We start from the raw sequence: 15,089 nt of genomic DNA, 5'->3' as shown, positions 1-15,089 counted from the left end.
ATCAGTATTAATTCGAAAATACTATGTGATCGAGGTCAATACGACAGGAGTGTATAATGTTAAATTATGTAATTAATTTTTGCCCTAGATCGCTTAAGTCACATTTATAAATAACAGAAAATTTTATAATATTGTAAAGTATTATGCTTCCCCACCCAGCTACTTCATAATGCCACCCGGCTGGCAAAATTTTCTGGGGAGAACACTGGTATTGCTTCTCTAACATGCTGCTGTAAAACCCAGTCATCCATTGAAATCACAAATGTTTTGTCAGTGTTTGAGTGACCAACTCAAGTTCCAGTCAATATCTGGAAAGTTAAAATCCCCCATTATATGACATTCTGATTTACTGGCCCACTCTATATCTCTGTGTAGTTGTTTATGATACTCATCACAGTCATTAGGCCTATAACATACTCCTAGTGTCATTTTTGTATTTCCAGCGCTTATGTCACTAAACTGACTCAACGTTACACTAAGCCACCCTTGTGAAATGGATGCACTGTCTTAGTGCTTCATAACTAAGAGCATAACCCCTGTATATATTGTGAAGATTATGCAAGCGCATAATTGCAGTTGCATTGGTAATAATAATATGCTTCCTTAAAGATTCACAAATCTTTCTTTAAAGATTGATAAATTAATTACATCTTTCATTAATAGACAAACTCCAATGAATGTTTTTGTAGGGTTTTTCATACCATCTGATTTACTCAACATTACAAATTTGCGCTAAGCAGCTACCTGTGATTCTTAGATGAAAGTGTAAATCTGAAGGCCACTTGAGAAAGTGTTGTGTCAAAGTGTAAGGGGTTGCGGTAGTAGTAGTATTATCTCATCTTTGCCTGAATTGGTAAGTTGTCATTTAATTTTTTTTTTTTTTTTATCAGTAATTCTTAAATTAGTTTTTTGTAATATGAGTAAATTTGATTATTTACTGAAATTTAGATAACTTTTGTTATCTTATTTCCAGAATTAAAATTTAAGGCTAGATTGCCATCATTCTTATATATGACTTCTGGTTATTCAGGAAACCTGGGTAAAAATGATTTTTAATATCTTCACTGGTAATTTTAATATGATGAAAAATTATTCACCATATTCAGTGATTTTAGAAAGAGTAGGGAATGTTATTATTCTCTTATGATTGTTGATTATCTGCCTTTTCTTTGAAAATACATCTTAAGGAATGAGTACTGTGTATTAAGGTATCTATGGATTTTAAACATTTTCAAATTGATATCATTTCTGTCTCTGATAAATAGCAGATGATTATGTCTTGCAACAGATTATTATAGTTTCTCATATTTTAAAAAAATACTGAATAGTTTTTATGTGATATTTGATTATTCCTAGACATGTGAACTTTGTTTTATGCAAATATTAAAACCATAGCATTTGATTGTTTGTTCCAATAATCAAATGCCTGCTGGCTTGAAGGCAAACTTCAGCACATCTATCTTGCAACCATCTTTCCTCAATTTGAATTTATGTCCTCTTGTGTGTAGTTTTAACAAGAGGAAGAATACCATCAACATTGAGCATACTCAATCCATTCAAGGCCTTAAACACTCCTATCAGATTTCCTTGTAGGTGCCTAGTCTTGAGACTGCAATTTGCAGAACTGAAGCGTTTCTTGGTAATAGCATCCTTTTGTTCCTTTCTTTCACAAATCTTGTTGCCCTTCTGTGCACACATTGCTAGCAGCTTTACATACTTCCTAAAATGAGAATGGTCTTATTTCCAGCCTTCTGGAAATAAGACCTCCAGACCTATAGTACTCAAAATATGGCCTACCATATATGGTTACCCCCAGATCTTTCTCTTTTTTTATTATGCTGAGTGTAGTACCATATAGTTGGTACTATACTTTATTAATCTTGTTGCAGTAGCCATTAGTCCACAAAGAACAATGCCCATTGATAACTACTCTTTCTCCCACTCAACCCCTATATCCATAGCAGTAATTTGTTCTTAATACCACATTGCTCCAGTTTATACAGTGAACTTTTATGTGCAAGAGTATCAAAAACATTCCTGAAATCCAAATATCCAAATTATCCAATCTTGATATCCAAATTTTTTTTTTGCATTCCAGTTGCTTTGTTAGTGCATCATCATAGTATCCAGTCTGATTGGTCAGACAAGACCACACCTTAACAAATTTATGCTGTGACTGTAGCATTCCTGTCTAAATGATCCTGCAGTACTTCTTTAACCGGAGACTTCATTATTTTCTGCAGAACAGAAGTTAAGCTATTACTAATAGCTTAACTTAACATGTAATAGAAGTTAAGCTATTACGTGTGGAATTACTAATATCATCTTTTGATAATCCCCTTTGTGAATTGGGATAGATTTCATCCGCTCTTTTTTTATGTTCAGCTTCAACAATTCCTCTTCCACTTATCACAAAATCATTTAGCCATCCTTTAGAGTTTGTTAAACTTCTGGCATCCCCCTTCTTCTTTAAAGAATTCCTCACATACCTCGCTAGGTATGAACTGTTTTGGCTGCACGTGGAGGACCAACATTATATTAGGTAGGTGGTCATAATGTTTTGACTCATCCATGTATCTTTAAGTAAATTTCAACTAAGTAAGTAAGGAACCACTAGGTGGCGGTGATCACAGTGTACTGATGTGGGATTTACTTAAAGATATAATTGCGTTCAGGGGTAAAGGAAAGGGTTTTTGCTTCCGTAAAGGTGAGTACAGTGGTCTCAGAAAGTATTTAAATTCTGTACAGTGGGATAAACTGACGATGTTACCAACAGTAAATTTTAAGTGGGAAGCATTCAAGGAATTAATTGTGGATGCTATTAAAAGTTTCATATCTATTAAGAAATATTGTTCAAGGTTTAGGCCTAAATGGTTATCTCATGAACTAATGAGACTCATAACAGGAAAGAAAAATGCATGGGATGCATATAAATTATCAAGCGACTCAGAAGCCTATGGCAGATATAAGCTAGTCTGTAATCAGGTCACAAAGGAGGTTAGGCAGGCGAAGGCAGATTACGAGAAATCCTTGGCAAAAGATGTTAAGGAAAACAGCAAGGATTTCTTTACTTATATAAACTCTAAAAGGAAGGGGATGAATCTGATTGGTCCACTTGACATCGATGGTTCGACTGTTGATGATCCTGCTCAGATAGCAAACAAACTGAATGAGTATTTTGCATCTACATTCACACATGAGGAATTATTAAGGTTTGAAAATGGCAGGTTATCAAATTGTAGCAGGATACTTAATGATTTTGTAATAACTGAGAGCAAAGTGGAGGAGAAATTGTTGAAGTTAAACATAAGAAAAGCACCTGGGGTGGATGGGATCTATCCAGTTATATTAAAGGAGGCGGCAAAGCAACTAAGCAAACACTTAGCCATAATTATGAGAGCATCCTTGGACTCAGGGGAGATTCCCACGCACTGGAGATGTGCAAATGTATCCCCAATTCACAAAGGGGGATCAAAGGGTGACACGAGTAATTACAGACCAGTTAGTTTAACTTCTGTTCCGGGTAAAATAACGGAGTCACTGGTTAAAGATGCATTGCAGGATCATCTAGACAAGACTGCAGCAATAATTCAGACACAGCATGGGTTTGTTAAGGGAAAGTCTTGTCTGACAAATTTGATAGGATATTATGATGTGGTTACAAAGGAACTGGACGTAAAAAATAATTTTGATATCATATATTTGGATTTCAGGAAAGCTTTTGACACTGTTGCGCATGAAAGACTGTTGTACAAATTGGAGCAGAATAGTATTAAGGGTAAGTTGCTACAATGGATAAAAGGATGGTTAAGTTGGAGAAGACAGAGGGTGGTAATCAATGGGTGCTGCTCTTCGTGGACTAATGTTATTAGTGGAGTCCCACAGGGTTCGGCATTGGGTCCCCTGTTGTTTTGTATATTTCTCAATGATATTGATGAAGGTATATCAGGCTTAATGTCGAAGTTTGCAGATGATACAGAGGTTGGCAGGGTTGTTAATGACAGTAATGGCAGTGTGCTACTGCAACAGGATCTAGATAATTTGGGCAGATGGGGTAAGAAGTGGCAACTGAAGTTTAACCTTGACAAATGCAAAGTACTGCATATGGGTAGAAGTAACCCGAGAGAAACGTACCAGCTGTGTGGTACTACACTTAAGGTGGTAGAAAATGAAAAAGACCAGGGAGTAATTGTGCAGTCAGATATGAAGTTTTCTGAGCAATGCAGACAGGCTGCCAGGGAAGGTCATGGGGTTTTGTCAATGATATATAGGAATTTTGCTAGCAGGGAAAAGGAGGTGATTATCCCTCTGTATAAGGCAATGGTCAGGCCATGCCTTGAGTACTGCGTACAGGTCTGGAGGCCTCATATTAGGAAGGATGTAGATTTACTTGAGCGTGTACAGAGAAGGGCAACAAGATTGATGAGGGGAATGAAGGGATCCTCTTACCAAGAGAGGCTTAAGTTCTGCAAATTGGAGTGGCTGGAGACTAGGCACCTGCACGGTGATCTGATTGAGGTCTATAAGGCCTTGAATGGGTTGAGCACGCTGAATTCCGATGGGATCCTTCCAGTTGTTCAGATTACGAACCTAAGGGGGCATAAATTCAAATTAAAAAAAGACAGATGTAGAATAGATGTGTGGAAATTTGCCTTTAGCCAGCGAGTCGTTAATTGCTGGAACAAACTTCCATCTGTCGTTGTGGAAGTTGATAGTTTGAATAAATTTATGGAGGAACTGGACAGGCATTTGGAGGGAATGGTGTGATTTTTTTTTTTTTTTGCTGATGCTGCATAAGCTCATACACATTCTTTCTTTCATCACATGCCACTACCACTACTACATCAGTACACTGATTGCTGTGAACCATTAAATCTTTTACCTGTAGATTCTTAATTCATGAAAAATTGCTGCTGATAACCAGTTGAAGAATACTACTGGTTCCTCTTGTTTCTTCTCTAGCACGATGCTGTAGCAAATAGTCATCTGAGAAATTCTCAAAATTTTGCTAGTGAGTGAGTTTCCAACCCACAAATTCTAGTCAACAATGTCTGAGTGGCACCATGTGTCTGGTATCCCTAAAATGTCTGCATTTGATGACTTAATCACTACTTAAAATTCATGAAATTTATTTACAATGCACCCAGTTTAGCATTAACATTAGTAGAGGCATTTGATGCAAGAAAGCAAGCTTATGCAGCATCAGCCAAAAAAAAAGAAAAAAAAAAAAAAAACCCACTTCCACTTCACCCCTCTGTTCGTTCAAAATACCTGTCCAGCTGAGCCTTAAACTTATTTAGGCTATCAATCTCCACCACAAGGGATGGAAGTCTGTTCCACCAACCAACCACCTGCTGGCTAAAGGCAAATTTCCGCACGTCTATCCTACATCTGTCTTTCCTCAATTTGAATTTATGCCCTCTCAGGTGATTTTTCTGAGCTAGAGGAAGAATCCCATCAGCATTGAGCATGCTTAAACCATTCAAGGCTTTATACACCTCTATCAGATCACCTCGCTGGTGCCTAGTCTCCAGACACTGTAATTTGCAAAACTTATGCCTTTCTTCGTAAGAGCACCCCTTTGTTCCATTCACTAATCTTGTTGCCCTTCTCTGTACTCGTTCCAGCAGCTCTACATCCTTCTTGAAATGAGGCCTCCAGACCTGTATACAGTACTCTAGGTGTGGCCTGACCATTGCCTTATACAATGGAATAATCACCTCCTTATCCCTGCTGGAAAAATTCCTGTATATCATTGACAATACTCCATGAGCTACTCTTGCAGCCCGTCTTCACTGCTCAGAGAACTTCATATCTGCCTGCACAACCACCCCCAAGTCCCTTTCATTCTCTACCACTGTCAGTGTAGTACCACAGAGTTGATATGTTGCTATGGGGTTGCTGTTTCCCATGTGTAGTACTTTACATTTGTCAATGTTAAACTTCATTTGCCACCTCTCAGCCCATCTGCTCAACCTTTCCAGATCCTGTTGCAGCAGCATAGTGTCAGTAGTGTCCTTGACAACCCTGCCAACCTTTGTATCGTCTGCAAACTTGGACATTAAGCTTGATATACCATCATCAATATCATTTATAAATACAGAAAACAATAATGGACCCAACACTGAGCCCTGAGGGACTCCACTAATAACATTAGTCCACGATGAGCAGTGTCCATTGATTACCACTCTCTGTCTTCTCCCCCTCAACCACCCCTTTATCCATAGCAGCAATTTGCCTCCAATGTCACACTGCTCCAATTTGTGTAGCAGTCTTCCATGTGCAACAGTATCAAAAGCCTTTCTAAGATCCAAGTATATAATATCAAAGTTAATCCCTGCATCCAGTTCTTTTGTGACTGCATCATAGTATCCAATCAAGTTGGACAGGCAAGACTTCCCCTTAACAAAACCATGCTGTGTCTGAGCTATAACTGAAGTCTTGTCTAAATGATCCTGCAGTGCTTCTTTAACCAGTGCCTCCATTAATTTTCCTGGAACAGAAGTTAAGCTCACAGGTCTATAATTACTTGTGTCAGCCTTTGATCCTCCTTTGTGAATTGGGGTCACATTTGCACTTTTCCAGTCTATGGGTACCTCCCCTGAGTCCAAGGAAGCTCTCATAATTATGGCTAAGGGTTTGCTTACTTCCTTTGCTGCCTCCTTTAATATAACTGGATAGATCCCATCCACCCCGGGTGCCTTTCTTGTGTTTATCTTCAACAGTTTCTCCTCCACTTTACTCCCAGTTATTTCAAGATTCTGTAACTTACTGCTAGAGTTGAATACACCTCTGGCATTCCCCTCGCTGAATAACTCCTCATGTGTGAATGTCAATGCAAAATATTCATTTAGTTTGTTAGCCACCTGAGCAGGATCATCAACACTTGACCCATCAATATCAAGTGGACCAATCTGATTCATCCCTTTCCTTCTAGAGTTTACATAAGTAAAGAATTCTTTGCTGTTTTTCTTTGCATCCCTTGCCAAGGATTTCTCGTAATCTGCCTTCGCCTGCCTAACCTCCTTTGTAACTTGGTTGCATATCAACTTGTATCTATCATAGGCTTCTGTGTCATGTGTTAATTTGTAAGTATCCCATCCATTTTTCTTCTCTGCCATATGCCTCATTAGTTCATCTGACATCCATTTTGGCCTAAACCTTGAACAATATTTCTTAGTTGGTATGTAAAGCCTAGTAGCTTCCAAGATAAGTTCTTTGAATGCTTCCCATTTTGAATTTGCTGGTGGTATCATCATCAGTTTGTCCCACTGTATAGAATTTAAATACTGTCTCAGTCCATCGTAGTCGCCTTTACGGAAGCAATAACCCTTCCCTTTACCCCTAATGGTAGTTACCTCTTTGAGTAAATCCCACTTCAGCACACTGTGATCACTGCCACCTAGTGGTTCATTTATCTGCAGATTCTTAATGCATGAAGAATCACTGCTGATAATCAAATCAAGAGTATTACTCCCTCTAGTTGCCTCCCAAACATGCTGATGTAGAAAACAATCATCCAATAAATCCACAAAAGCCCTGCTGGTGCGTGAGTAACCAGCCCCCAAATTCCAGTCAATATCTGGGAAATTAAAATCTCCCATTATAAGACTCTCTGATTTACTGGCCCACTCTATTTCCCTGTACAGTTCCTTATTATACTCATCAGAGTCATTAGGCCTATAGCACACTCCTACTCTCAATTTTGATCTCCCAATGCTTATGTCACACCAAACTGACTCAACACTGCACTGTCCGGCGATGTCGACTGGCTTCACTTCCGTGGTGTTTATGTGTTTCTTAACTAATAGCATAACCCCTCCCCCCTTCCTATCCTGTCTATCCTTTCTGTAGACGTTGTACTCCCCAAATTGCAGTTCTGCATCCCTTATATCTGTGTGACACCACGTCTCTGATATCCCAACAATATCTGCCTTTGATGTTTTGAGCAATACCTCAAATTCATCAAATTTATTTACTAAACTCCTAGCATTGGTGTACACACAAGTATACCTGCACCTGTTTCTATTCTTAGCTACCCTAACACAACCCATGTGTTTACGTGTACCGCAATGGCTCCCAGCAGTCTCTGAAATACCATGCATCTTGTTTTTCAGGCTTCTGCTCTTTCTAATAGAAGCAGTGCAAGAATCTCTTTCACCTCTGCCAGTGGCTACTGTCAATCTATTGGTCTTTGTCTCCCCCCAAGCTAGCAGTTTTCCGACCCACCTAACACTGCCTCGATAGCATCAGCAAATATTCTTGCACCCTTTCTATTTAAGTGTATCCCATCCCTGTAGAAGCAATCTCTCCTGTTAACAAGTACAGTCCAGGCTGAAAAAAATTCTACCCCTACCCCAATACCCCAGTTGACAGCGACATGCAAGTATACGTGCACCTCTTCTTATTCTTAGTTACTCTAATGCACCCTCCTGCTCTCGAGGGGTTGTTTATGTTTGAAGAATACGTTTACAACCCTGAGAACATGTCATGATCAGTTAATACATGGAAAAACCTTGGCACAGCCAACAAAAATCCTCACCAAAAATGCTAAGTGTGCTCTCTTCAAATTGTAAATTCTTGCATTGGAATTTGAACCTAAGAACCATAGGGAGAAGTCTGATGATTATTATTATTATTATTTGCCATATGGCGCAAGGAAGCCGTGAGGCTTATGCTGCACCACCCAAAAAAAGATTCCGAGAGAGAGAGAGAGAGAGAGAGAGAGAGAGAGAGAGAGAGAGAGGAATCACCAAGAAAGAGAAGAATGATGATATCCAGCTCAGGAGCCTGGGGTTGCCAAGCCCATACTCACCAGATGTGAGCCTATCTGGTGTAAATATGTTTATTGCAAGAAAACTGAGGCCAGAATAAATTTCTAAAATTAAGAGAATTAGCTTTTATCTGTTAAAATAAAACAGTATGTCATACATTACATTACATACAATGGCTATATTATGCAAAATTGGCATATTTTGGTAAAACGTAACTCCCTCTATTTAATAACTGTGACAAGGAGTGAAACCATCATTGTGAATTTCAAAATCTATGCATTTTTATGCATAGATTTTGGTTAACCAATCTTTATGCATAGATTGGTTAAAAACTGCATTTAAATTCTTGGAGGTAAAAATCATGTTGGCTAGTGTTATTTCTCTATTAATTAATATTAAACTCAATTTATATTTTTTTGTAAATCATGTTCAAATTTTAACTAATTCTTTGTAAATATATTGTTAAACTTAACTTGTTTCTTGAGAATACATCTCCCTCTATAAATCCTGCTTAATTATTTCCTTGTAATACTTTTTTAATCTATTATACCTTATATAGGGGTATAATAGATATTATATCTATTATATCTATTATACCTTGCCTGTACAGCCAAGCAGCTGTACAGGGGATAGAGCAGAGAGCAATACCTTTAATTAATTATACCTGACATTGTGGATTGGGAAAATAAAGTATTGCATCAGTGGATTATCATGTTATGATCCAGGTTGCACTATGGTATTTAACGAAAAAAAAAGCAAAACATTTTTATCATACTGAAGTGCTGCACATTTAATACATGTTAGGGCTTTGGCAACTGACATTTTTGTAGTTTTTAAATTGGATTCTTCAGAACTTCTGTAAACACTATCCATGTGTTGACAGAAAGAAAATGTTTCTATACTTCATTTATACCAAATGACAAAATGAGCTTGAAACAAGTTTATGCTGAATTCTTATTAAACTCTTATATTTATGGCATGTGTCGTTGCCTTCAGCTTCATGATGAACTTTGCTATTAATTAATTCATTTTAAATCTTATTCCAACTCTTTTTTACATCATCATCAATGTGATAAGTTTTTATGTTTTGAGTTTTTATTAGTAATTCTGGCTAAGTAGAAATCTAATGATTCCAGTTAGTGTGTAATTTCACTTCACCTCACTTTATAATTACTTTGATTTTTGCTACTTAATTTTCTTTTCTTTTTTTTTTCTTTCTCCAGGATTTTTGATGGTATCATTTGAGAACTCTATATAATTATGTCATCTGAATCTGAATCTGCTTGTTCTTCAGCTTCCAAGACATGGACAGCACCTGATGGTTCATTCACAAAAACAATCATTACAGATGGATTTGGATTCTGTACACCACAAGATGGTGCCATTTGTAAAGTAAAAGTGTTGGAAGATAAAAAAAACATAATACAGATAAATGATGATGGCATTAAAGAGATAATTATTGGAAATATGGATGAAAAAATTGATAGAATGCTTGAAGCATGTATTAGAACAATGAAAGAAGAGGAGATATGTGAACTGTCATTTAACTTGCTATACAATGAGAAAAATGGTGATAAAGAAACAACAGTAGATGACAGAGTGGAAAAAACACTTGAAAACCAAGAGATCGAAAGTAGCAATGGTGATCATTTACAGAAAGATACTGAACATGAAGATGCTAAGCTGAAACCTGAACACACTGAAGAACCAAGTTCTGATGTAATAGAAAGCAAAGTATCCTCAAGAAAGGAAAATAGCATTGAAATTGCAATTAAACTTCAACTCTTGAGTTTTACAAAGGAACCAGAAATATGGGAGATGAGTATCACTGAGAAATGGCGGAGAGCTTCTTTCCATAAAGACAAGGGAGTCCAGTTGTATGGGAAGGGAAGATATGAACAGGCCTTCCGGAGATTTTCTCTTGCTCTTAAATATTTAATATCACTTGAACATGATATTCCACCAGAGCATGAGGCACATGAGGAAGGAATGAATATAGAAGGTCTGAAGTTTTCTTGTTATCTAAATCTAGGAGCTTGTCAGATGAAACATCAAAATTTTGAGTCTGTTGTTAAAAATTGCACTAAAGCACTCAAATTGCAAGGGCACTCTGCTAAAGCCCTATATCGACGTGGAACAGCATTTATTCATCTGCAGGAATATGAAAGTGCTCAGAAAGACTTAGAACATGCTCTGCAGCTGGAACCACATGATCCTGCCATTTTGCAGCAGCTGAATTTGTTGAAGGCTCGAATGCAGCAGCTAAATAAATACTATGCTTCAGCTATGAAGAAAATGTTTTCATAATAGTTAGAACCTATTTTAAACACCATTTATGCCTTGAAATTGCATTTTTGATGACTGTACTAAAAGTGCAATACAGCTTGTAATTCTACTTCTGAGCCATGCTTTCAAGTAGAACATAGAGCACATTGTATTCTGCTAACTTTTGAAATGTTTCTTGTCTCTATGACTGTTACAGTACTAAAAGTGAAATACAGCTTGTAATTCTACTTCTGAGCCATGCTTTCAAGTAGAACATTGTGCATGTTGTATTCTGCTTACTTTTGAAATCCTTCTATTACATTATAGTATGCAATTTTTAACATTTATTACATTGACTTATTAATTGTGCTATAAAAGTCCATGTCTCCCTAAGCTTATTTTAAATGATTTATGAGCTGAAGAACTTTGTTAGAGAATGAATTATCAGCATTCAGAGTATATTTCTCCCAGCCATTACTAAAAATATTTCTAAGAATATATACTATATGTTTATGTAGTCATTAGCTGAAATTTTAAGAAGCAGTGACATTGACTATGTGTGCTATAACAAGCAAGATGAGGAATGGTGAAATGAGAAATAGTATAATGTGAAAAATAAACACATTTATGTGAAGTGTTTTTTTTTTTTTTTTCCATTAAAAATTTTTCTCATTAAAATTTAGGTGTTTAAGTCATAAAATGTTCTCTTTTGTGGCTTTTCATGCTAACTTACTTTGCAAGTTTGAAGGCCGACACTTGCAAAGTAAGGCCAAGAATATAAAAAGTCAACATTTACGAATTCTGAAAAACATAGGATTGGGGAAAACCTAATAGATACAAGAAAAGCTAGGCTTTTGCTCATTCAGCAAAAATATAATTCAGCTTGTCTATACAACATATATTCTTATCATACTCTACCTACCATCACCACCAGAATATATTAGCTTAACTGTCCTATAAAATTTCACCAGGGTCAACCTCAGCTACTCAAGAGTGCAGTTTATTCTAAAGAAAACAAACACAACCCACTAAATGTAAACTTTCCGAGGGCTAGTCTATTTATTTTCCGCCATTATTTTTTTATGCCCTATTTCAGTGTGAAACTTCCACCATTGTTCCTTTTACCCTCTTACCAGTTCTTCAAAAAAACTTCAATCATTCCCACCTTGCCTGTCCTCTAGATGCCACGTTCCAAGCATTGTACTCACAATTTCATAGTCTCCTTATATGGTTGCACTTTTACTGTTTTCACTATAAGTCTGCACACCTCCCCATACTCTCCCTGATATGTTGATATGATAAGTTGAATTAATCCCATAGGTCAGGTTACAAGTCTATGAGTTCTAATCAGAGTGACAACTTCTCCCATAATAAGACACTCGTGGATTAGTAAAACTTTTTTCCATTTTTTTCTCAAATTCATGAATTTGATAAGCAGTGCCTCCGTAGCCGAGTGGGCAGGAGCGGGAGTGCAGTAGCACACGCTCTCTGACCGGGGTTCAAACCCCTGACTGCTGAATATGGTCGATCTGCCAACCCGCACTGGACCAGCGTGGCAGATTATGGTCCATTTCCCTCAGCATGAATTGTTAAGGAGGCTTCCATCCTGCAGTGGGTTGATAATGGCTGCACTTTACTTTTTTACTTTACCCTTGATAGTGCTATATAAACAGTTTAAATTTTGTATTTGCTTTTTATTCACTTCTCTTGCCCCTTGTAATTACTGATGGTGTCAGATCCTTATACATGAACCAGTGACTGAACCTTCCAGAGGATTTGAAAAAAGCAAAATTTCATGGTTTTACAGCTTCTCTTTTGATTCTGGGTTAAACTGCCAATGCACCATAAAAATCCAAACCAATCCACAATTGTTCATATATGTCTCCCCCCCTCCCACTTACTAATAGTTTTCTCAGAAACTTAAAATCACTAATATATCTTGTAAATTCTTCTGAACTTATATGACTTAGCTGAGTGGTTATCACAGGAGTGCAGTAGCACATGTTTGAGTTGACCATGGTTTGAGCCTGTATGAACTGCCAAATTTAGTTAATGATTATGTTCATTGTCAAAATAATTACTTGTAAACTATTCTGACATAATAAATAAATAAATAAATAAATAAATCTTTATTGTGAAGTAGATTTACAGCACAATATCCCATCACGGCGACGAGCGCCAGGGGTTCACATATAGATAACATAAGTACAAATTCAAATGGCTACAAAATATAGCGAACACATACAAAAGGCTGCAAAATACAGATTACAAATGCAAAAAGAAATACAAATACATCATCAAAACAAGGAGCTGAACACAAATAAAGAAAAACAAATACAAGTCGGCAGTGATTCAGGTGTCAAGAGCTTTGATAAACTTGTGTCTGTCCTTCTTTTTACTTATTATGGTGTCGATGTCGGCGTCCACACGGTTGAGGGCAGCGAGCATCTGCTTGGGCAGAAATCTTTCGGTGAGTACAAGCCTGTTGTGGTGAGCCACAAGTGCTGGTACCGACCTTAGGCTTGGCTGTGGAATCCTCCAAGAGCAAGCATTCCAAATATTTGGAGATGATATTTGGCCTGAGATGAGTTTGGCTGTGAAGACCAGCCTCTTTTCAACGATCAGGAACTTCAACCTCGGGATGTCGAGTGCTTGTGCCATCATGGTAGTTGTGGTAGCGGGAGGTAGCCGAAGCTTGTTATTCGCCCATTTCAGTAGCCAGTATTCAGCAGTGTACACCCGCTTAAGGTTTGTATGTGCAGCAGAGGCCCATATTTCTGCACCATAGAGAATGGCAGGGTAGACGGTGGAGGTGATGAACCTTTTAACAGTGGCAGGATGTCGGACGTGTAGCAGCTGCTGCTTTGAGATCCACCGTAGACGAGAAAATCTGGTACTGAGTTTGTCGATCTGGTGGACAAAGGACATCTTTTGGTCGAACAGAACGCCAAGGTCTGTGTGCGAGGGTACGTTTGGTATTCGTACCCCTGCGAGTGAAACGTTGAGTACTGTCGGCATGGATTTAAGGGAGAATATAACCTGAGCAGACTTCAGAGGGTTGATTTTTAGATTGAAGTTTGCCAGGTACAATTCTAGATCCTTAAGTTGGGAATTGATCCTGTTGCTAAGCTGGGCAGTGTCGTCGCCAGGGTTAATTGGAGTCAGCAGTTTGAAGTCATCGGCATAGCATAGGAGACCATTCGTTGAGGCAATAATGGGCACGATGATGGCTGTGAACAGGACACCAGACAGGACACCCCCCTGCGGTACTCCAGCAGTAATGTCGCAGGATAGGGTATGTTGCTGCCGATGGAGAATAAGTATTCTGTGACTGAGAAGTGATTCCAAAAAGCACAGCATATCACCTCGAATGTGAAAATTCTCCTTAAGTAGGAGGAGCAAGGCCGGAATCGACACGGCATCAAAGGCTGCGCTTATGTCGAGGTATGTGGTTGCTAGCTCAGCTCTTTGTTCGAATGCTGAGAGAATGCGTTCTGTGGTGGCTGCCAAGTTAGTGATTGATGATTTTCCTGCGATAGCATAATGGATTTCAGGTGGTTTCGTCTGGAGGATTTGTTGAGTGATTGTGGGTAGCAAAGCCTTTTCAAGAGTTTTTAACAGACAAGAGGCAACTGATATGGGTCTGAACTGGCTGACGTTTGAGGCAAATTGGTTTTTGGGGATGGGGTACACTCTGTATTTATTCCACTGGGGTGGAAAATAATGCTCAGCGAGGCATCTGTTGTAGATCGAGAGAAGAGGGCCTATGATGAATGTGCTTAAGCATTTGATCATAAATTGTGGAATTCCATCCTCCCCAACAGTGGCTGTTGTGGGAAGGGAATTGATGGCACGTATGAGCTCCTGTTCCGTGATCTGGATAGTCCCTAGGACATCTGAAGGGTTTTCATAGTCAGGCTGGACAACTGTAGATGGGACTGTGGTTGTATTTGAAAATCTGGCGATGTATTTGAGCCATTCTTGAGGATCAAGCATGTGATTGAATCCACCATGTGGGGCAGCATAGAATGGCTTTCCTTTCCTCAAAGT

At 38.2% G+C, this 15,089-nt stretch overlaps 1 protein-coding gene across 1 annotated transcript; it reads left to right on the top strand.

The window, feature by feature from the left end:
- The first annotated feature begins 731 nt into the window (after window positions 1–731).
- Window positions 732–11,375, top strand: LOC150078608 (uncharacterized). Its single transcript, XM_090382212.1, has 2 exons — window positions 732–853; window positions 9,998–11,375. The coding sequence occupies exon 2, from the start codon at window positions 10,035–10,037 to the stop codon at window positions 11,079–11,081; it is 1,047 nt and encodes a 348-aa protein (XP_090238338.1). The 5' UTR covers window positions 732–853; window positions 9,998–10,034; the 3' UTR covers window positions 11,082–11,375.
- The last annotated feature ends 3,714 nt before the right edge of the window (window positions 11,376–15,089 follow it).

Source organism: Mastigoproctus giganteus, chromosome 10 (genome assembly GCF_048544385.1).
Source record: "Mastigoproctus giganteus isolate SK-2022 chromosome 10, ASM4854438v1, whole genome shotgun sequence".
NCBI classification, from domain to species: domain Eukaryota; kingdom Metazoa; phylum Arthropoda; class Arachnida; order Uropygi; family Thelyphonidae; genus Mastigoproctus; species Mastigoproctus giganteus.
The sequence above is the reverse complement of the archived record's forward strand: the minus strand, read 5'-3'. Positions and strand labels throughout refer to the sequence as shown.